This window comes from Vipera ursinii, assembly GCF_947247035.1.
Source record: "Vipera ursinii genome assembly, chromosome: 3".
Lineage (NCBI taxonomy): Eukaryota > Metazoa > Chordata > Lepidosauria > Squamata > Viperidae > Vipera > Vipera ursinii.
Window position 1 is genome coordinate 108,893,931 of NC_139516.1, and position 24,529 is coordinate 108,918,459.

The 24,529-nt window shown below is 39.1% G+C and overlaps 1 protein-coding gene and 1 long non-coding RNA gene across 2 annotated transcripts in view; both read right to left on the reverse strand.

Annotated features, from left to right (window-relative positions):
- Positions 1 to 3,201: 3,201 nt before the first annotated feature.
- Positions 3,202 to 6,393, reverse strand: LOC310638027. The gene is made up of 2 exons (XR_014492014.1): positions 5,760 to 6,393; positions 3,202 to 5,664 (listed from the first exon to the last, which is right to left on the reverse strand). It is a non-coding gene; the product is annotated as an uncharacterized lncRNA (long non-coding RNA).
- Positions 6,394 to 8,361: 1,968 nt separating this feature from the next.
- The window catches only part of LOC310638897 (centrosome-associated protein 350-like), a gene marked incomplete at its 3' end in the record, with an annotated part of 54,466 nt that continues 38,298 nt past the window's right edge, over positions 8,362 to 24,529 (reverse strand). The window contains 7 exon segments of the mRNA XM_083360259.1: positions 8,362 to 8,673; positions 8,677 to 8,709; positions 9,671 to 10,395; positions 14,478 to 14,622; positions 17,795 to 17,899; positions 18,677 to 18,840; positions 18,953 to 19,158. Of these exon segments, the coding sequence (XP_083216385.1) occupies positions 8,362 to 8,673; positions 8,677 to 8,709; positions 9,671 to 10,395; positions 14,478 to 14,622; positions 17,795 to 17,899; positions 18,677 to 18,840; positions 18,953 to 19,158 (1,690 nt within the window).

Below are 24,529 nucleotides of genomic sequence, written 5' to 3' on the forward strand. Positions count from 1 at the left end.
TATTACATGCAGGGAGGAAAAATAAAACATAATAGAAGGGGAGTTCAGTACTTGCAAACACATCTGAGAAGAACTTAAGTAGGTCATTAGAAGCAAATGAACATGAGCAGCAATGTGCAATAGCTGCTACAAAAACTAATGCCATTTTGGGATGTGTTAAAAGAAGCTTTGTATCAAAGATGTAGTTCATATGAGGAGTTCATATTCCCTTCTATTCTGCAGTAGTAATCCCACACCTAAAGTTTTGTGTACAGTTCTAAATATTAAATTATCAAAACGATATTGATATGTCAGAATAGGTTAAGAACAACGTGACAAAAGACACAAGGACTTGAGGATATCTTTATGAGCACAATCTGAAGGAACCTGGCATCTTTTATCTTTTATTTAATTTATTGCAAATTCTTCAATTGTTGTGAGCCACCCAGAGTCATTGAAAGTCATGTGAGTCAGGCCATGGCCATCAAACATTAAAAATGTCTGCCAGATTATCCCACCTCCTTTATGTGAAATATCTGGAGCTATATGGAAAAACATCATCTGAAATGGAATCGCTGCTCAACATTATCCATATATACAACCAAGATATTGCAATGGCTTTTAGACTGAAAAAAATGTGCCACACTGACCATCAACAGGGGGAAAATAGTGAAATCTGAAGGAATTAAGATTGCCCTTGATGAGGCAAATACAGGCTATCAGTTAAATATGAAGGCAATTTGGAAATAAATTATCAGTGGATATACAGATACAGAACCTTTATTATACACATTAGAAAACTACGACGTTACTTTCGACATAATCTCCGTTCAAATTGAGGCACTTGTCATAACATCTTACAAGGTTTAAAATTCTTTAGTAGTAGTTGCTCGGCACCAAATCTGGGCTAATTGTGTGTGTGTGTGTGTGTGTGTGTGTGTGTGTGTGTGTGATCAAAAACATCCCAATGGAACTGCTTCAAAAAATTTTGTGTGCGTCTAGAGGTGTGCGGGCGAGCATTATCGTGAACCAACACAACACCAGGAGTCAGCATGCCCCAACGCTTGTTATGGATGGCTTGTCTGAGTTTTTGTAACATTTCACAGTAGACTACTGAACTAATGGTTGAACTACGCTCCATGAACCTCACTAGCAGTACTCCTTTGGCATCTTCACATTTGATGGGATTTTCTGTGGCACCACTTCTGGTGTGGTGTTGGTTCACAACAATACTCACCCACACACCGCTAGGCGCACCCAAGGAGTTTCGAAGCAGTTCCATTGGGATGTTTTTGATCACCTCCCCCTCCATAGCCCAGATTTGGCACTGAGCTAAGGAATTTCAAACTTTGTAAGATGTTATGACAAGCACCTCAATTTGAATGGTGATAATGTCAAAAAGTAATGTTATAGTTTTCTAATGTATATCATAAAAGTTCTGTATCTGCGAGTGTCTGTCATTGATAACCAAACGGAGGGTTATTTCCGAATTGCTCTCGTACATTTATTAATATTTTCCTTCGTTTCCATCAGTATTAGAGTGACTCATGGGATCTGCATTCAGCTCAGCCCTAAGATCTTCTTTCTAATTAATATCTGGGTATGTACCCAACACAGTATTTCTTAACACTTATTTTCTACTATAAATGAGAAAACACCTTTCTGACTAAGGGACTATTTTAATATATTCTTAGACACACATAGTTGTTTGAAGGAATTCAGCTTTGGTGATAGTCTTCCCCTCTTACCTAATCACATAAACAGTACCGTAGTATGCCATATTCAGCATTGTGGGATAAGAATACTGAATATGGATAAAAAGAATAGAAGCTATGATATTCATGAGTGCATAGAAATCATATTTCAGTACATAAAGTACCAATGGAGGGGGAAAGCTGGATGTGGAAAAAAAATCAATTTCGCTGTGAAATTAATCCAAATCTGGAAGTCCTGCATGTTCAGAGATTGGACCATTGTTTTATAAACTCTGGATTTGCTTCACTCCTTTTCTTTTTTTTCTTCGTAATTCTAGAATTAAAGGCCATCTAAGCAGCCTAACTGGGAGTGTTTTCAGACTCAAAAAGAGAAAATAACTTCATATAATAAGATATGAAAATGGTCATCCATTTAAAATATTGTGGAAATAAGAAACCTATCAATAAAGGAAAATATTTGTAGCTGAGGGTTGAAATGAGGAGTCCTTGGTGTTCTCTAAGCTTGGTGGTTGTCTTGCAGACCCCTTTCATTACCCAAATTAGATAACATTACCTAATTTGGGTAATGAAATGTCTGCAAGAAAACAACCAAGCTCAGAGAGCATTAAGGACCCTTCAATAACAGACTTCCAAGGTATGAGGGAAAATGCAAGTTTGCCCCATCCTGTCTTCTGAGTTTGTTCTTTCAGCTATGTGTTGGCTTAATCGTATCAGATACTGTACTAGGAATGTGTATGAAGACTCACATCCTTTGCCCCCATGGACTTCCCAATATGACTACTCTAAGTAGGCTAACTTCTCATCTGAGCAGGTGAATGCACTCTCTAACTGGCCTGAATAACATGAAAATAAATTTTAAAATCAAATAAGGAATATTTACTTTTGGGGAAAAAACCAATACTCTTCTTCTACCCTTCAGCCTTTCTTCCATGATACCTCTACTTGCTGCTTTGGCTGGAACCAGGTAATCTCTTATTGAAATACTCTGAACAAAGTTTATATTGAGTGATTTTGTGACTGTATAGCAATGTACTACAAATGACGATACATCCCATTACCTTTTCTCATTTTATATACTGTCTGCTGCTTCTTACAATAAATTTGTTTTAGTAAGAATTTTGTCTGTATTTATTAATTTAAGCCATGATTAGTAATGAAAACTCAGAATATTGACTCAGAACATTGATTATGAAGACCAATGTGGCCTTTTGCTATATTCTGTTTCTTTTCTAGGCTTAAAGAACCTTAAGTGGCAACTGAGAAGAAATAATCCTTGCTAATATTAGTAAACATATTTTCTGCATATAGGAGACTCCATTATTAAAGGAATAATCAAATATCTTCATGTTGGAATGTCCAGAGGTCTTTGTTTGATCTTGGAAACATGATACTGGATTAATTAGACACTGGTTTGATCAAGAAAACAATCTGGGTAATTAAAACACACTTGTCACTGGTGAATATTTTTAAGGGAATTGGGACCTACATTTACCCAGAACAAACAGCATATGAATAAATATACTTTATTTTAAAGACCGATAAACTATTTGTATAATTTATAAACCATTTACAGACTTTATACTCTTAAAGTACATCTCAAAATAACAAAGGTATTTACATTGGTGTACCCAGAGACTATTCTGGTTTATTTTACATTTCAAAATTACATGAACCTTAACACCCTGTATTCTACCAAGCCGTACTACACAAAGAAGTGTGTACATTGGCTGAAATTGGCCTGGAAACCTATGAATAAGTTACTTACATAAACACATAGGCAGGAACAGTATCTGCACAGCACAGTATGCATGGAAGAATACTTTCTCCTAGACAACCTTGAAAATGTAAGCAAAGGCTCTCTCAAAACTTTTATTTGTTATAATGTTATAATGTACAGTTTTTCACTCTATCCATGAGATTTTAAATTAGTTCAGATGAGTTTTCCCTGTTTATATTGACAATGTACAATTTACAAAGAATTACTTTACAACCATCAAAACTATTTTTGCTGCTGGAACATAATTCAATTCTGATTAATAAACTTGCTTGAAAAAAAGGCTTTACTGTGCAGTGACATCAAAGGTCTCTGAATGCTGTGCTATGGTATTTCTTTAGTGAATACACACTTTTATTCAAGTATTGCAAAAATGCTAAGGCCACGTTTTTTTTTGAAGATCATCAATTTGTCCTCCTCCCCCTTGCCAAACAGGCCATAAAACCTTGCTGTTAAATTTTCTGAAATACTGGAGCACTGAAAAGGCGACAGGTTACAATCCATGGAACCACTTTCCTATTCAAGCCTCCCTTTGAAGTAAATGGCGATTATACAAGAGCATATAAAATAGTTTTCTTGGTGATGGTTTTACATTTAAATTGAGCTTTAATATGACATCTTGAGGATTTTATCTTAAATCTATAGGTCAGGAACAGATCCACAAAGATTGTTGCTCTTTATATTTGCATACATTTTGAGGTATGGAATTTTCCTCAAAAATTCATTTAATACAGAATAAAACAGCATTCACAGTCCATATTTTCTAGCTGTGCTATATATATATTATTGTCAGTGTTTTTCTCCAAAGTGAATTCTGATGGCTGGGCATAATATAATATAATCAGGATATACTCTCCAAGACAATTAGTGATTCTTTGTCATAATTAACTCCTCTATGCTGCTTAAGTCCATTCTGAACTCTGATGGAAAAAGGACAAGCTTCTAAAGGATTCACTGGGCACTGTGCTAAAATTTCACTTTACACTAAATTACATTTAGTATACACAATGATCGTGCCTGTATTTGCACGGAAATTAAAAAATGGGAAATGACACTAGGGTATATGAATGCATGAATCTGTGGGTGACAAGAGCATGTATTATATATTTATACACACATAGGTTTTCTGAAAGTGAGCTGGAGGTATTATAGCAAATCCTAAAAAATGTTTTCAGGTGTTTTTTCCAGAGTAGCTACATGGCCCTCCAATCTCACTTGCAGGAATAATTAAGCACTGTAGAAAGCTATAATAGTAAGTTTCTGCACGATGGTACAAAGGCTGAATCTGGTAGCCATAATCACTGAAATCAACAGGTATTTGAGTGCAAGTCTCCAGCCCTTTTTTATGATAACAGAACCTCAGTATATAACCCCTCTCTCTAGTGGGGGGGAGACAAAGAGGCATCAATATTTGGGGTCATCTGAATGGAGGCAGCAGAAAGGGGATTTGGGGAAGAACACATCCTTAATGTGTCAGTGCAAAGAGCAAAAGAGGGTTGCCCAGAACAACTATTTAAGGCAAGTAGTTATTCACTCTTTCCTCCTTACTCGGTTTCTCATTTTGCAGACACCCTCTTCACCCAGTCTATTCAATTGCAAGATGTGATTAGGTAATTGCACTTGAGCCAAAAGGGAATTTCCTTCTCAAGAATCCCAGTGTTAATGTCACAAGCATAAAAAAATCAGGTCCAGAGTCAAGCACTGAGTATCACTCTCTTTGGTACATACACTCCTAACCCTAGCTAGTTCAAGTAATGGTTTCACCAGTACATTACAGTAAGGTGGTAAGCAAGGGAAGAATCAAAGGGATCAATGGCCCACATTATGTAAGCATTTTTTCCTATCTCTCACATATTAAAATCCTGAGAGAATCCTGAGTACCATTTACTTAGGAGCAGCTGGTGGTTTACTGAGGAAAAACAAATATAGTGGAAAAGTAGAAAAAGTATCCTAGATTAATCATTTAAGAAATGGAAATAAAAACGTAGCTGAAAAACGGGAGCATGACTCCTCAGATCTGCATGCATTAATCCAATGACAGTAGATCCATAATGAGACAAAAAGATTTAAATTACATCAGAGCGAGGAATAGATACTTGGTTGGACTGACATATACACTGTTAAGTTGGAAAACAGAGTTATAAATTACATATAAAACAAAGTAGAGCAGTTATTAAAACGAATGTTTACTAGTAACTTGAGTTTCCATCGTCGGGTACTTGGTGCTCCATCCCAACCATTTAAAAACTGCCGATATCGAAAGAACAAGTGCCAAGTATTATTGTACATACTGAATTGGCAAAAGCATGTTGGGGAAGGGGGAGCCTTTTTGGAACAAATCCAGCGTAGGAGATCCAAAGGCAGCACAGGAAGAGGAGACGTTGTGTCACTTCTCAGCCAATCTCAGGATCATACTGTACTCCGGGAAAATCATTTTGGGAAAAAAATATATGATTTGATGTTAGACAAGCAACAATTTCCGTTTTTCAGTGATCTGATTGAGGAGATCATTAGTCTCTCTAATTAAGGCCTCAAAAATGCCATCTGCTGGTTGCATCTTCACATACAACTCATCTTCATCATAGTTCACCCATTGAGCCTCTTCTTCATGCAATTCTTGAACCTTAGAATTAGAAAGGGGAGAAAGAAAAGTCACCACTATTAATATACTACTCTGTAAACATATATAATAAAAATTATTATTGTAAAACCATATAACCATCATTATATAAAAGCTACAGGGGTCGTTTGGTTTTTCAATAACTCACAGGAAAGAAAAGAAAAGAAAATGAATAATAATTCCTAGATATAATACAGTTAAACAAAAATGTAAAAATAGGACTTTATCACTATTTATGAGGTGACTAAGAGTCAACATTATACAATCTGTCCCCTGTCCAGCCCCCAGATTTCGCTGGTTCCGGGACTGCCTCTTGGCCTCAGCCTGCTGCACAAGTGTCTCTTCGAATTGGAGAAGGCCATGCTGTGTCTTTAGCCTCCAAGCTGAGTGATCAGAGGTCGAGGTTTCCCAGCTGTTAATGTCCATTCCCAAGGCCTTTAGATCCCTCTGGACAGGGGACAGATTGTACCTGCCCTCAGTGCGGAAGGGACTGCCACTCTCGAATTGGCCCTTTTAGCCACACCAGATGCTGCTTTAGGACCTCTTTCCAGAGCACAATACCATAGTCTCTTGAGACTGACAGATGCCAATGAGAAGAGATTGCACATCAGGCAGGTGCAATCGGCCCAGGTTCGAATCTCAGAAGGGTATGGCTGACTGATGAGAACAAATGAGTTTGAAATGGCCATATCATTCTCCCTTTAATTCTTTGTTAGCAATCCAAAAAATTTACACAAATAATGAGTTGTCACAGTTGCGACTACAGCTTGTGGATGGTCTTAGGTTAGGCTGATACAGGCAATAAGATTTGGCCTGTATTTGGGCCTGGCAAGGTATTCTAAAATACTTAACAAATACTTAACACATATCTCCCTTGCCTCTCAGCTAACAAAGCGAGAAAGAGCCTGTGGCCTAGAGGTTATATTCTGCTATATATATTAAATATATTATAATATATTCTGCTTAGTTTGGTTCTGATTGAAGTGGTCTATATACCCTTGTAAATAATAATAATAATACAAGTCTGCTTACACACACACACACACACACACACACACACACACATATTCTGCTTAAAGACCTAAATTTGGAAATGCCTAATTTTAGTTGACATTTATCCATAGTTTATATGGATGAGTACACATAAGGAAAAATATGGTTTGCCCAATAGGGGAATGGAGTTCTTCCCATATCTACAATCCTTCTGCTTAGGAGGGCTGAAAGCAAATCTGGGAGAGAAGAACAAGCTAATATGTAAGCAACATTAGATCTAACCCATTTTTTTCAAACCATGCAGGCTGCTAGGTATTTATGCCTGACTACAACGCATAATAGAAAAAATAATTACTAACCAATATGTGATCCACTCTATCCTTTTTTTTCGTCCAAATTTCATCATTTTCTGTCAGTTTTATTATTTGATTCCTTTCTCAAATTTAAGAGCTTTAGAACTTCAGTTGTTATAAACACCTTGGATAAAGGAGAAATAAAAGAATAATGAATGCTAACTAAATACATTTTCTCTAGTTGCAACACCATCTCTACAAGCAGCTTTCAGGGAGAAGATTTCTAGTGAGGACACAGACATGGCATATATGCAACAGAAAACACATTGTATTGCTAGGCAATTACAACTACAGTAAAGCAACCTGGTAGCTAACTCTAGAAATATCCATGAAATTCATTATGAATTATGACACTGATTCAACTCTTGTACATTCCAGAATATGGATAAATGCAGCATCAGGCACTTTTTGGAACTATTTCCCCGCACCCAGACCTATTAATTCAGGGATAGCTATCATTAGTTGTTGTATTGGGAGAATTTTAATTCATTATATACAATTTTAATTCATTGTATTTTTTTAAAAAATATTACATGTTAGATGTAGGCCTTCTTGGATGGATTTCTAACTGGAACAGTGTTAAGTATTAGTGACAGTTAAAGCCTTTCTTAGTTTTAAGAAATAGAAGCATTCATCCATATCCTATTTCAAACTAATATTTAAGCGAAATCAGCAGTAAGAAGAAACTATAGTGGAAAAATGAGAGATGGTATCACATGCACACTCATCTTGGAATATGACTGATGGCGTAAGAAAATTAGTTTTCAGATAAAAATGCATAATAAAACTCCACCAGACTTCACATTCTACCTTAAGTTCTAGAGTCTAGACCAGTAGTTGTCAGCGTGGTCTAGGGACTCCTGGGAGTGCCCAAGACCCTTTCAGAGGGTCCATGAAGACAAATAAAGCTTTTAAAATTTCTCAATTTTAAATACAGTAAATGCCAATAAATATAACCCATGTAAACCAAAGCTCTTTGGGGTCCTCCATAATTTTTAAGAATTTAAAGATGTCCTGAGACCAAAACATCTGAGAATTGCTATCAGCCAAAGGTTCTTCACATGGCTTTGGGGACACTTCTGGCAGTTTTATCTTAGGTAACACTGCTGATTCTTCAGCTTGGTTTTGAGGGAGCTTGTGTGAACTCAAGCCAAAATCCTCATCAAACCAATCCTGGTCATCTCCTAACACATTCAGAAACTCCCGGCTAAGTTCCAGTTCTGCTAGCCTCTTGGCAAGTTATTCCTGTCCACTCGCACCAAATACAGGACTTTTCTAAACAATAAGAAAGCAATTATTACTTAGAACCTTAAATATTCCCTGCACTATGTTCCTGATTTTGATATGTGTTATCCATGAATGCTTTAATATTTAATGACATATAATCATATTTCCGGTTGTTAAAACTCTTTTTTGTTCTTAGAGTGCAAGAAAGTGAGATATAGAGAAAGTCTAATGGCTTTTTCTAGGAGAGCTCCTGAGGTACGCAACCATACAGACCAAGTCACATGTGGAAGCCCCAATTAGATAAATGGAAATGGTACAACAGCAGTAACTCATGAATTGCATCCCTAACAGAGAAACAATATTCAAGAATACAGTTCTATACCCAGAAAACTAAAACACAGAACATGGAAAAGTATACTGACTAGAATTACAATGACCCACATTAAATTATATTATTATCCTACTTTGGAATGGTCATTATCTTCATTGTATTCTTGTGAGGATATAACTAGATGGAAATATAGGAATGTGAGCTCAGTTGTTAGGATCCCAAATTGAAAAAAAGTAAAGCAAATATTCTAAACCCAAAGGTCAAGCCAAACCTACTATAAAATATCCAATGAAATCTTTATATTTCATTTTCTCAAAGACTCTTTTTGCCTTTTAATAAATCACGTCTGAAACACTAGAGTTCCAAAAGGAGTTTGTGGCATGTATAATTTGTTGTTTAAAACAGTGAGTTCAATTTATTGTCATCAGCTTTTTTTTTTTACAAAAAATATATAATTGCCCAAAGAAAATTTGTTGATATTTGTATGCTGTCATCTCCCATATTGTCTCTTGATGGATTTCTGATACCCCAGAAAGGAGATACTTGCAATATTGGGATCCTTGTAGACTCACGCCTACTGTTATATAGGCAGGTGGAGCCCCTAGCTCAAAGCCTGTCAAACTTCATGACTGAAGCATTAGTCTAGTCTTACTTATCTTAATTATGAACTATACTTACTGGTCTGGGACACATATCTGGGGAAGACACTTCTTCTCCTTCATCCAATTCATATGCGACTAAAAACCTCTGCTGTTCATTAGTTGCCAACTTCTTTTCTTGGACAGCACCGAGTTCTTGATTGCTAAAATGGATCTTCTCATTCCTTGCCTTTTTGATTTGCTGAAATTGACTGACTGTGTCTTTCACAAAACCTTGCAAGAGACTGTCAGCCAACAAACCAACTCTTTCCTGTTGATCTAGTAGATCTTCCTTTTCTTGGGATGGGACTTTAAGCTGGGCTTCCAGTTGGCTTCTTTCTTTTGTCAACAAGTCCAGAAGTGGCGTTGCAGATTTCTCCAGATTAGTGGGAGAAAATCGGTTTTCTGTTTGCTCTTGCCAAACAGACTGCTCTTTCCATTTCTCAGGAAAGCTGCTATCCAAAATCCCTTCTACTTCAATAGCAGAATCTTCTTTATGGATATTAGAAATGGCAGAAGGTAACATACCATTATCATTTTTAGAGGATTTGGGAGAGTCAAAGTCACCGGTTTCCTGATCAAACTCATCAACAGTACTAATAACTGCCACATAGTCGCTTGATTTATTGAATTTTACATAATCTCCAGCTCCAATTAAGCCTTTTAAGGCAGATGATTCTCTTGGAGATTTCTCATTTGAATTTCTTTTATTCTTTTCTTCTTCAAGACATTCTAAGCCTTTCTGATTTGTTTTGTGTTGATTATCTAGTTCATGATTAAAGAAAGAATTTTCATTTGAATCTAACTCATTACCAAAACTTTCTGGAAAACGAGAGATCTTTCGTGAGGGGGCAAAAATACCATGTTTTTCTTTACAATCAAAATATTGAATACCATTGTAAGATCCATTATTATTACCTACAGGTTCGTCCAGTTCGTCCAGCCCAAAAACCTTTAGCAAAATTTGTCCGACCCTTAAACTTCAGTGTTCCAGGCTGGACATTACTCACAAGAACTCTGTCACCAATGATGAAACCTAGCAATATATCTTCTTCTTGTTTTTCTGATGATGCCCTGAAACTGGAAGCCTGAGATGATGAATCATCACCATCATCAGCTGGAACTTTCTCCACATTGCCACTTTCTTTGTTTTTCACAAATTCTGTTGGTGATTTGAGTTCTAACAATCTTTCAGAATGAATGCTATCAGCTACGGACAAAGAGTTTTCACTGAGACATTCACTTATTTCATCATCACTTCCAAAATTAGGGGATTCACTCCTAGGAGGTCTAGTGTACAAAGACTTCTCTCCCTCTGATTTTGTATCTTGTTTGAAAGATAATGTAGAAGCATCAAAAATATCTCTGTGATATTCAGTAAGAACTATCTCACTTTTTGATACATCTGTTGTTAAGAAAGACTCTTCAAAATCATTAGAATATTTATTTATTTATTTATTTATGGGACTTATATCCCGCCCTATCTCCCAAAGGACTCAGGGCGGCTAACAACAATAACATATAACAGAAATTAAGATAAAATTAAAATTAAAGTCATCTGTGCAATAAATTAAAATTAAAAATTAAAAATAAATTAAAAATTGTAAACATAATTAAAATGCCTGTCAGTCCAGGTCAGCCAGGTGGAAAAGGAGTGTTTTGAGGCCGCGGTGAAAGGACCGGAGATCTTGGGTCATCCGAAGCTCAGGGGGGAGCTGATTCCATAGGACTGGCGCTCCCACAGAGAATGCTCTCCCCCTGGGGGTCACCAGTCGGCATTCTTTGACTGGCGGTACCCTGAGGAGGCCTTCTCTGTGTGAGCGTACTGGGCGATGGGAATTCGTTCCCGGTAGCAGATGGTCCTGCATCCCGGGCCTAAGTCATGTAGGGCTTTAAAGGTAAGTACCAGCACCTTAAATATCACCCGGAGGGCAACCGGTACCCAATGCAGCTCATGGAACATAGGTGTTATATGGGAGTATCGGGGAGCTCCCATCACTACCCGTGCAGCCGCATTCTGCACCAGGTGAAGCCTCCGGGTGGTTTTCAAGGGCAGCCCCATGTAGAGAGCATTGCAGTAGTCTATACGGGAGGTAACGAGTGCGTGGGTGACTGTACGTAGGGCATCTCGGTCCAGAAAGGGGCGCAATTGGTATATTAGGCGAATCTGGGCAAATGCCCCCCTAGCTACGACACCAATATGATCTTCAAAACTGAGTCGTGAATCTAGGAGGACGCCCAGATTGCGTGCTCTATCAACGGGAGGTAACATCTCTCCTCCTATAATCAAATATGGAACCTCTTGGACTAAACGAGATGACGGCATGTAAAGCCACTCAGTCTTGGCCGGGTTGAGCCGAAGCCTGTTCTTTCCCATCCAAATCTGTACCGCTTCCAGGCAACAGGACATCACATCGAGGGCATCACTGGGTTGGTTCGGGGTGGAGATGAAAAGCTGGGTATCATCAGCATATTGATGATACTTCACCTCGAAGCCACAGATGATCTCTCCCAGCGGCTTCATATAGATGTTGAACAGGAGGGGCGAGAGCACCGACCCGAGGCACTCCACAACTAAGGGGCCTAGGGCTTGACCTCTGCCCCCCTGCTAACACAATCTGCGAACGGCCCGAGAGGTAGGAGGAGAACCACCGTAGAACGGTGCCTCCCACTCCCAACCCCTCAAGACGACGCAGTAAGATACCATGGTCGATGGTATCAAAAGCCGCTGAGAGATCTAATAGGACCAGGACAGAGGAATAACCTCTATCTCGGGCCCGCCAGAGATCATTCACCAGCGCGACCAATGCCGTCTCCGTGCTATACCCGGGTCTGAAACCCGATTGGTACGGATCCAGATACTCAGCTTCCTCCAGGACCAAAGGGAGCTGCCATGCCACCACGCTCTCAACGACCTTCGCAAGAAAGCAAAGGTTGGAGACAGGACGGAAGTTGTTTAAAATAGCTGGATCCAATGCAGGTTTCTTAAGGAGGGGCCTTACCACCGCCTCTTTCAAGGCGGCAGGGAAGTACCCTTCACTCAGTGAGGCATTGATAACTGCTAGGAGCCAGCCTCGTGTAACCTCCCGAGATGCATAGACCAGCCAGGAGGGACATGGGTCCAACAAACATGTGGCGGCACTTAGTTTCCCCATGATCTTGTCCACTTCATCCGGAGTCACAGGATCAAACTCTTCCCAAATGTTCTCGGCCAGATTCATCGTTTTCCTCTTGTCAGATACTGCCCAGTCAGAGTCCAGACCAGCCCGAATCTGAGCAATTTTGTCCACCAGATATTTACTAAATTCCTCAGCCCGTCCTCGTAGGGGGTGCTCTCCCGTCCCTTGATTAAAAGGGAGCGGACCACTCTAAATAGGGGAGCCGGGCAGTTATCTGCGGACGCAATGAGGGTGGTGAAGTAAGCGCGCTTTGCCACCTTCATTGCCACAAGATAAGATCTAGAAAAGGATCTTAACTGTGTTCGGTCAGACTCGGACGGACTGATTCTCCAAATGCTCTCTAGGCCCCTTCTCCGGCGTTTCATCTCCCGCAGGTCCTTGGAGAACCAAGGAGCGATTCGGGACCTGCGCTGGGTCAGAGGCCGCAAAGGGACAACGCGGTCGAGAGCCTCCGAAGCAGCCTGTTGCCAGGCATTAACTAAGGATTTGACCGGGCTGTGGGAGAGGGAGGTGGGAATCAATCCAAGCGCCATCTGGAATTTATCTGGGTCCATCAGGCGCCTGGGGCGGAACCATCTGGTCGGTTCCGCCTCCTGACAGCGGGGGGTGACATGACGGAGGCCCAACCGCAGGAGATAATGGTCTGTCCATGAAAGGGGTTGAGATGTTGGAGTAACCCCACCCAGCCCATTAAGCCATTGCCCAGAGATAAAAATAAGATCAGGCATGTTTCCTCCCTCGTGAGTCGGGTCCTGAATAATTTGGGTCAGGTCCATGGCCGTCATGGAAGCCATGAACTCTTGGGCCACCTCCGATGCACTGCCCAGGGAAGGTAGATTAAAGTCTCCCAGAACCATAAGTCTTGGAAATTCAACCGCCAATCCTGAGAGGGCGTCAAGTAGCCTGGGTAGAACCGTTGCTGCGCAGCTTGGAGAGAGGTATACCAGAAGTAGGCCCAACTGACCACCAGGACCCCACCTTAAGAGGAGGGATTCACATCCGTCTATCTGAGGGGCAGTGGCCTCCCGCGGATGGAGGGTCTCTCTGATAACGACCGCCACACCACCTCCCCTACCCTGAGCTCGAGGTTGATGCAGCACACGGAAACCTGGAGGGCATAAACCAGTCAGAGGGACCCCTCCCTCCAGGCCCAACCAGGTTTCCGTGATGCACGCCAGGTCTGCGTCTTCCTCCTCAATCAAATCATGGATGAGGGGAGCTTTATTCACAACAGACCTGGCATTAAAATAGATCAGCCTGAGCTCAGGTGTCTGCCCTCCTTCTTCCCCAGGACAGCAGGTGAGAGCCAGAGGGTCGGAGCATGCCACAGCTCGAAAATAGCGGGGGCGTGATCTCAGATTACTATATGATAACTCTTCGCAAATGGAAATCTGTTCTGAAATCAGGGAATCACCTTTCCGTGTATCTTTCCCCAGCCTATCAGAGGATTTAACTGATGTAATACTTTCATCAAATAATATTTTATATTCATAAGAGGTCTTGCCTTTTTCATTTCCAAAACTGAAGATTAGTGGAAAATTCCAAATATGTTACACTTAATACTGTAATTACATGGCATTCAAGCCCCATCAATTCCAATGGAAAACCGAGACTCATTAAAAATAATTTAAAAATTATAAAAAAGGAAGTTGAAGCTCTAATACTTACCCGATTGGGTCATGGATAAAGACTCATCAGACCAACTATAAGATATATCCTGAGATTTTGTAGATGACAGTTGTTTACCTCCAGACTTCTCTGTTTGTTTGTTTGATTCTTGCTTCGATAGGGATGCACTGCTTTTGCAAGGAGACTGTATCAAGATGAAAAAGAGTAAATAAGGAATATATATTACACACACACACACACACACACACACACACACACACACAACCCTCACACTAATTACAAGCATGGAAATAGAAATGTTTCACTTATTTGGAATCCTGTCTCTCTTAAGCAGGAGAGGCCAGCTAGTTAGGGAAATCTTGCTAATGGACAAAAAATGGCAAGGCCTCTGATGCCCTCTCAGATACCAAGCAAAGATTTCAAACAGATGCTTGCCTATGACATATACTACTAGAAAGAGAGACTTTCTGGATTTCTGGTTTTCCAAGATATCAGTTTAATCCTATTATGTCTAGGACCTAACATATATCTATTCTTTCTTTCTTTTAAAAATTGTACAGAATGGCAAGAATCAATTCCTGGAGAATCTTTTCTAAGGTTGGAAGCTGGAGTAGGTAATATATATCTGATATTTTCCACATTCTAATCATACGCTTGCAACTCCGAAGTGGAAAGAAATTCTCCTCTAGAATTGTTCCAAAATCAATATGGCCCCTTTTCTCCAGTACTCTTTTGATCAGGGGCACCATGGCTCAGCAGTTAAAGATGCTGAGATCAGTTGGGAGCTGACAGCCCCGGTTAGAGACCCAAGCACTGTGCAATGGGGTGAGCTCCCGTACCTTACCCAGCCCCTACCCACCTAGCAATTTGAAAGCATGCAAATGCGATTAGAACAACAGGCACTGCTTTTGTGGGAAGGGTGAGAGTGTTCTGTGCACCTCTGACGTATAGCCATGCTGGCCACATGAACACAGAAAATGTCTTTGGATAATTATTATTATTATTATTATTAATTTAATTTATATACCGCCCTTCTCTCAAGAGACTCAGGACGGTTAACAGGGCAATACATAAAAACAGATACAAAAAATTAAAATTATTAAAACATGATTAAACAGTGCCCATAATAATACAAATTTAAAATTAAAAATTAAAATCATAGTAACAATCCCACCCCGTCCCATCAGGCCAGGCCCGCTTCGTTAAAGAGATGGGTTTTAAGGTCGCGCCGGAAGGAGCGGAGATCGGGCGCCATCCGGAGCTCTACCGGAAGATGGTTCCATAAATCCAGTGCACCCACAGAGAATGCTCTCCCCCTGGGGGTCACCAGTCGGCATTCTTTGACTGGCGGTACCCTGAGGAGGCCCTCTCTGTGGGAGCGTACTGGGCGGAGGGAAGATGATGCCGGCTGCAAGTGCTCCCCAAGGTATTCTGGACCCATGCCATGGAGGGCTTTGTAGGTCATTACCAACACCTTGAACCTCACCCGGAAGACAACTGGTAACCAATGCAGCTCGCGGAGCAAAGGTGTAACACGGGAGTATCGGGAGACCCCCGATACAACTCTCGCGGCTGCATTCTGTACCAGTTGGAGCCTCTGAGTGGTCTTCAAGGGTAGCCCCATGTAGAGAGCGTTGCAGTAATCAAGACGAGAGGTCACGAGCGCATGAGTGACCGTGCGCAAGGCATCCCAGTCTAGATAGGGCCGCAACTGGCGCACCAGGCGAACCTGGGCGAACGCCCCCCTAGTTACAGCTACAATATGGTCTTCTAAAGAGAGCTGTGAATCTAGGAGGACTCCCAAGTTGCGAGCCCTATCTACAGGAGGTAATGACTCACCCCCCATAATGAGGGGTGGGATATCCTGAATATCCCGAGATGCCGGTACGCACAGCCACTCCGTCTTGTCAGGGTTGAGACGAAGCCTGTTCCTCCCCATCCAGACCCGAACCGCCTCCAGGCACCGGGACATCACGTCGAGGGCATCACTGGGGTGGTTTGGGGTCCAAATGAAAAGTTGGGTATCATCAGCATACTGGCTCCCTCGGCCAAGAAACAGAGATGAGCACTGCGCTATAGAGTTGGACACGGAAAGGGAAACACACAGGGAAACATTTCCCTTTGATCTGAAAAGGACCTTGATGACATGTCCAGAAAAACTGATACATTCATTTAGTGACTGAAGATACACTAGCACTGAAAAAAGTGACTTATGACTGCTGCAGCATCTTCATGGACAAGTGATCAAAATTTATGTTTTGGCAAGCATTTATGACAGATTCACTGTCCCAGGATCATGGGATTACCATCTGTAATCATTCCAGCTGGCTTCTGACAAGCAAAGTCTATGCGGGAAGTCAAATTCACTTAACAACCCCATGATTCATTTAATAACTGCAGTGATTCTCTTAACAATGTAGGAAAAATTAGTAAAATGCAGCATAATTGCCTTGCTTAGCAATAGAAATTTTGGGCTCAATTGTAGCCATAATTTGAGGACTATCTATAGTTTCATTTCATCTATACTTAAAAACAGCTATTTTTGACCTAGATCTAAGAAGACCTGAAGGAAACTGAAATGCAGAGAAATAAATAAAATGAAGGCAGTAAATATAAAATGATAAGAAAAGCATAGAGAAAAGGTAAGGATAGGTAAGGATCTTGGAAAGCGAAGAAAACAGAGGCGGGGGGGGAATAAAGAAAAGGTTTAGCTAAAGAGAAGGTTTGGAGTTTCATTTCTCCATGGGGAATGAAGGAGCAAATTGGGTACTGTAAGTCTTGGGTCTCTTTTAAGCATTCAGTTTTACCTGTTAAACACCTGAACCTCAGTCCCAAGTTGGGCCCTGTCCCTACCCAATTTTCAAACCAACCCTGGAATGCCACTTTGATACTTGAATAATTTGATACTTGAATAGTTTTATGTGATCCTTGAATAAGATTTTGAATATTAAGATGACTGAAAGTTATTATTCTTGGGATTCTCAATTTCACATTCAAGATTACTTCCATCTGCTTAGGAAGGTTTTCATGAGCAGTAAATCAACAGAATCTCAATTTCAATCTCAGTTCTAAGCTGTTAAGTAGTTCAAAAAGAAATAAAGATCATCAAGCTGAAACCCTGATTCTTGAACAAGGGAAGTTCTAATAATTTAAAGAAATACTGGCAAAATACAGCACTTTGTGAAGAAATGCTTGTGCTAATCACTAATGCTATGCACCACTAACACAATGTTCCAATATATCAATATACTGCCTATCATTTTAAATTACCATCCATTGCCATTGTCAGCCACTTCCCTACGGAAAAGGATTCTACTCTGCAGGGTTTTTTCATGCTATTTAAAATGCTACAATACCTGAGCTGCTTTTTGTTTTGCCTCTTCCAGATTCCTTTGGTTTTGCAACAACTCTTGCTCTGCCTTTAGAAGGGCCAAGTCCCTCTCATGCCTCTGCTGCTGGGACTAAAGGTGAAATTTTAGTTATTGTTTATTCAGTTATATTTTTCCTTTTTATAGAATTATGGAAAAGGTCATACAATTTTTCATCATTTAAAAACAGCAATGGCTCATTACCAAAATTAAATGATTTTAATTAAGTAGCTTTAATATTTCAGATATTTAATTATAATTATAAGATATAATGAAATAATTATAAAATAATTTGATTTAATATTTCAGCATCTGCTCCTACTTTAATACATTTTAGTACCAATTTCGTAGTGAATAACCTATGTAATTAATTGGATACATATAGCTGCCCATCTCGAAATAGTAACTCTGAATGGTTGTACAATTATTAAAATACAAAAACCACAGTATACGACCCCTGGTATTTAAGGATAAAACACAAAATATAATTAACATATTTTAAGCATTTCTGAAAATTATAGCTATATCTTTTTTTAGCAAAATTAGATTTCAAAAATACACAATTACTGGAATAAAGATCCCAAACTTTCTGTTGCTTTAGTTTAGAGAGTTCCAATGTCAATCTTGGATACTCCCGAAATAAAATTCTCCCAGCCTTACTATTAGTCTTCTAATCCTCTGCTTAGATACTTAGCAGTGAGTGTCAAAACCAATAAAAGCCAAAATAACAACTTTTGGTTACTTTTACAATTATTAATAGAAACTTTTTGTACATGGAGTGAAAGGTTTGAGAACTGAAATTTCCAAAAGATAAAAAAACTGAAAATACATGCTAAGTATTTTAAGGAATTTCAGATTCATTAATCTTACCTTTAATATTAGAGCCAGAGAAACACTTTCCTGCTGTGCAAGTGATATTCCTCGCACACGTTCTATATCAGAGATTTGGTGTAGCGACTCTTCAATAGTGCTTAGGTAGTTAAGTTCTGCAGACATACGATGCTGGAGACCAGCAGGTGAGAAGCGCATGGAACCTGTAAATTCAGTACACAAATTAGTAAACAACTATATGTATTTTGCTCAATATATAGCATATATATCAAATATAGCATAGTCTATACATTTTTCCATTCTTTGCCAGCTCACCGTTCGGAATATTGGTTCCAGTCCTGTTGTTTCCAATACTTAGGTCAGAGAAGGCTGGATTTAGCATAGATCCCGAAGCTATGTTTCTGGGAGAATGTAAAGATCTATGTTTTTCTGATGTATTTCCTACAGGATCCATTTTTTTCTGTATATTTGGAGACTGAGGAGAGCTTATCGTTCTTGGTGATCTAACTTTATCTGGGACACTAAACAAACAAAAGCTAATTAGAAAAAGTATTTATGCTCAAAAACATAAAGCAGCAGTTTAAAATGATAGTTTAAAGGTATTTACTATTTAGAAAAGAACTACTGATATAAAAATTACAAATTTGTGCTTTTTCATCAGTTGAATATATTTTCATACACTAGACAGGATGAGAAAACGTATTTCAAATAAACGCAACACAAGAGAATGTCTAGATTCCTTGTTCATGCTGTGTATTTATTTTTCTCAATGTTCTATATCAAGGGTCCCCATCCCCGTCCATGGACCAGTACCAGGCTGCGGCTTGCCAGCAACTGGTCCGCACAAACAAGGAAAGCCCCATCCACATGATGCAGGCAGCACACAAAGCCACGCCCCCTCCGGTCCACAGAAAAACCTCTCTCCACAGATCCGGTCCCTGGTGCCCAAAAGGTTGGGGACCTCTGTTCTATATGCTATTCTGACCATAATAATAACCTAAGCTAGATTTCTTTTTTTATAGCATAAGCAAACCAGTAAATTAACCATAGTTTCTTTAATTTTAAATGAGCCAAAACATCTTGATTTCTGAAACTGATTTTAATCAGTTAACTAAATGTTTCTATCTTGGGCAAAATGGTGAGGTATGGCTTTCTGAAACAATAAAAACCTGAAATATTTTACCTTGGTGTGTTACGTTTGGCCATTGTTTCCAGCACTACAACCAATATGTTTTAAAAGAATAAAAACTTTGAAAATACATTAGTTGAATTTCAAGAGAATTGAACAAATGAAAGGGCAAAGACACCTCTTTTCACATTATATGGCTTTAAAGAATATATCTAAAATAAACTATAAATATCAACGTGTACAATTAATATGCATTTATTAGAATAGGGACTTATTATGGCTCACTGTTGAGTAAATATAGTGTTAAACCTAAATTTGCTTCTGACCCAACTAGACCAATTTTAGCAAATGAGTTTTGCTCTTAGCATTTTATGCATATAAATAAAAAAGGAAGGGAATAGGGACTTCCGGGTGGCAATGCTCCGTTGACGGCAGCCATTTCGGCTGTCAGCCCCGTTGTTTCCGTAGAGCCGCCAAAAACAGCGACGATCAGCTGTTTGGCAGCTCGGAAGCCCGCTCCTCGGGAGAAGAGGAGGGGGTGAGCGCCCAGGCAGGGGTAGAGCTCCCCCAGAATTGAAACTCTGGTGGTTGAAGGGTTGAGCCCCCCCGAAGCCTGAGTTCACTCCGGACTCCGGGATGCCTCTGCTTCAAGGCTTTGAAGCAGAGCAGGACGCTGCAACCATCCCTGCCAGCGAGAGTGAACTTTTGATTACTTGGATGCAGGCAGAGCTGTGCAGGAGAATGCTGTCAGAGCAAGTATATGAACTTTAACTCAGTAAACTTTGTGGAGACTTTTAAAAGTGAAAGTGCGCAATAGAATTAAATGGGTGAAAATGGCTGCCAAATCAACTAAAGAAGCGTGGGGCCTTTGCCAGTTCAGCAATCTTTGTTACAGGCTTTAATGCCCCCCCCCGGCACCTGCACCCGCACCAGCCTTGACAATAAAAGATCTGCAGGATGTTTTGCAAGAAGCTTTGAAAAAGCAATCTCAGCAATTAGCTGAACTTATTGAGGAGAAGAACACAGAAATAAGGGCAGACATCTTACTTGCACTTCAAGGCATGGCTGTTTGTATTGAACGTTTGGATGAGAGAGTGGAAGAACTTAGCCAAAATAATATGAGATTAGATGCCAAAATGACAGATGCTGAAACGGTGATGGAAAAGATTGATGACGATTTATTATTGGTTCAGCATAGAGAGATGGAGTTTGCTGTGAGAATTAGAGGGTTGAAGGAAGACCCTAAGGAAAATCTGAAAAAAGTAGTTTCTGAAGTCCTTGAACAGGTTCTGGGGCGCTCAGCAGAAGATATTATGGTGGATATAGATAAAATATTTCGTGTTAATTCCTGGATTGCAAGACAAAGGAAGCTACCTAGAGATGTGGTGGTTTATTTTACAAAGAGAGCAATTCGAAATGAGGTTATTCAAGCCTTTTATAATAGCAAATTTACAGTTGCAGAGCAAGAAGTTTTAATCTTAAAAGAGATCCCTCCAAGAATTTTAAGAAGGAAAGAATTTGCTTTTTTGGCAGAAGAATTAAGAAGACGGGATATCCAGTTCAGATGGGAGATTCCAGTAGGTGTGGTGGTGATGCACGCAGGCACGAGATACTGTCTTCTCACAGTTTTACAGGCACATGATTTTTATGCCAACATTCTGAAGGCAGGCCCCACACCACTTCTGGAATTCAAAAGGAAGAATGGTGAAGGAGAGCGTCAACCACAAAGTGAGAGTACACAAGGTGCTGAAGGAGTTACGCAGTTGAAAGATGGAGAATTCCAGAAAGTTACAGGAGTGGATCAGATTTCAGTACCAACGGAGGAGGTTAGAGACCAAAGAATGACACGTACTGCAGCTAGACGAATGAGACAAGAGCAAGAACAGCAGAGAGTTATGATCGCATCGCAAAAACTTACTTACAGTGAAGCAGTGGAAGGAGCGAGACCAAAGAGAGTGCAGGTGATTTTGGAAGAGGCGCTCCAAAAGCTTCAGGTCGCAAAAGATGGCGACAAAGCTTCTAACCTGGAATGTTAATGGTCTAAATTCACCACATAAGAGAAAGTATTTCAATATCTAAAGCAATTTAAAAACGATGTTATTTGCTTACAGGAAACACATATTCGAGCGGTTGATCAAAAGTACTTGGTAAACTTTAGGTTGGGCACACAGTTTATTGCTTCCGCGCCTGATAAGAAAAATGGAGTTGTTATTTATGTTAAGAATACTTTAACAGCGAATTTAATTGAAGCAGACAAACAAGGAAGCTATGTTATAATTGAATTATTAATAGAAGGCAAGAAAACGCTTTTGGTTGGATTATGCGCTCCTAATCAACAGCAAGGAGATTTTTACAATTTATTACACAGCAAGATTATTCAGTGGGATTATAAATCTTGTATTTTTATGGGAGATTGGAATGGCGTTTTGGATGTACAAATGGACAAGGGAGGCCTTTTTAAAAGCACGCCAAGTCATGCTAAACTGCCTAAATCTTTTTTTGAGATGAAAGATGACTTGGAATTGAGAGATGTTTGGAGAGAAAGGATCTTGCAAGAAAAAGACTTTACTTTTTTCTCCGACAGGCATCAATCTTTCTCCAGGATCGATTTTGTATTAATTACTAATGATTTTTTTCCTAGGATTAAGAAGATCAAGATTTGTCCAAGAACTATATCTGATCATAGTCCAGTATGGTTGGAGATAGAAAAAGATAATGGAGATAGACAGTCTTGGCGTTTAAATGAAAATTTGTTTAGATACCAGGAAAATGTGGAAGAGTGTAAAAAACAGATGAAAGAATTTTTTAAAATTAATATGCATAAAGGTACTTCTATTGAGATGGTTTGGGATGCAAGTAAAGCTTATATGAGAGGTGTATTAATATATTTGAACAATAAACGTAGACGTAAATTGGAATTTAAGAGGAAAGAATTAGAGGATGAAATTAAGGAAAAAGAAAAGGCTTTAATTCTGAATCCATCTGATGGGAAGATCAAAGAGGTAATTACTTTATTAAGGGGTCAGTTTGATATGTTAATGGCAGATCAAGTGGCAACTAACTTACGGTATGCTAGACATAACACTTTTTGTAATGCTAATAAACCGGGTAGATGGTTAGCTTACTTGTTAAGGAAGAAGCAAAGAGCTTGTAATATAGATAGAATAGAACATAAGGGTAAAGTAGTGTATCAGCAGAATTTTATTAAAAAGACTTTTGTTGATTTTTATTCTAAGTTGTATGCTAGAGATAAGATTAGAGATGTAGATATAGATGAATATTTGATGAAAGCCAATATTCCTGTTCTTACGCAAGAACAAAAGGAAGGGATGAACCAATTGATAACTGATGAAGAAATTTTTCTAGCAATTAAACAATTAAAAGTGGGTAAACCGCCAGGAACTGACGGTTTGACTGCCGTTTATTATAAAAAATTACAGTTAGAAATGGTGGAACCTTTAAGGGAATTGTTTAAAACAATTCAATTGGGAGGAGGGGTGCCTCCATCGTGGAAAACTGCCTTTATTTTGTTGATCCCGAAGGAAGATCAGGATGCTAACCAAGCCAAAAACTATAGACCAATATCGCTTTTAAATACTGATTATAAGATATTTGCAAAAATCTTAGCCAACAGATTAATGAAGGTAATGCAACAAGTGATTCATAGTGATCAAACTGGATTTATAAGTGGTAGACAAATGAAGAATAATGTGAGACACATTGTAGATCTATTGGAATTTTTGGAAAGAAATAATCAGATCCCCGCAGCGCTGATCTTTTTGGATGCTGAAAAAGACTTTGATCAATTGGATTGGCAATTTTTGACGAAAGTATTAGAGAAAATGGAATTTGGGGAAAATTTTTTACAACCTATTAGGGCAATATATCAAAAGCAAACAGCCCGTATAATAGTAAATAACAGTTTGACAGAATCATGCAATATTGAAAAGGGTACAAGACAGGGGTGTCCGCTGTCACCTTTATTGTTTGTTTTAACATTGGAAATATTACTGATTAAAATACGAGATTCAAATAAAATTAGGGGAATTCAAGTAAGAGATCAGGATTATAGATTGAGGGCGTTTGCGGACGACCTGGTTATTACAGTAACTCAGCCGGATTATTCAGTTGTAGAATTGATGGAGATAATAATGTTATATGGGAAAGTTTCTGGATTTAAGATAAACACACAAAAAACTAAAATATTGTCTAAGAATATGACTGTATTACAAAAGGCTATTTTAGAAGAGCTAACGGGATTTGAAATAGTTAAAAAGATTAAATATTTGGGGATATATCTGTCAGTCTCAAATGTGAAGTTATATAAAAATAACTACAAAATGTTATGGGGAAAAATACAAAAAGAATTAGATAGTTGGAAAAAACTACAATTATCTTTATTGGGAAGAATTGCAGCAGTGAAAATGAATGTTTTGCCAAAATTTTTATTTTTATTTCAAATGATATCTATACTTAAAAAGGATTTAAATCTGGAGGAATGGCAAAAAGGAATTAATAAATTTGTCTGGGCAGGGAAAAAGCCATGAGTTAACCCTAACCCTAATGCAAGATACGCGTGAAAGAGGTGGTCTTAAAATGCCTAATTTTAAATTATATTATGAGGCTACTGCTTTGTCATCGATAAGTGACTGGTTTAATTTAACACAAGGGACATTATTAAATCTTGAGGGTCATGATTTGTTATTTGGTTGGCATGCATATTTATTGTATGATAAGAAGGTGGATAATGTGTTTAAGATACA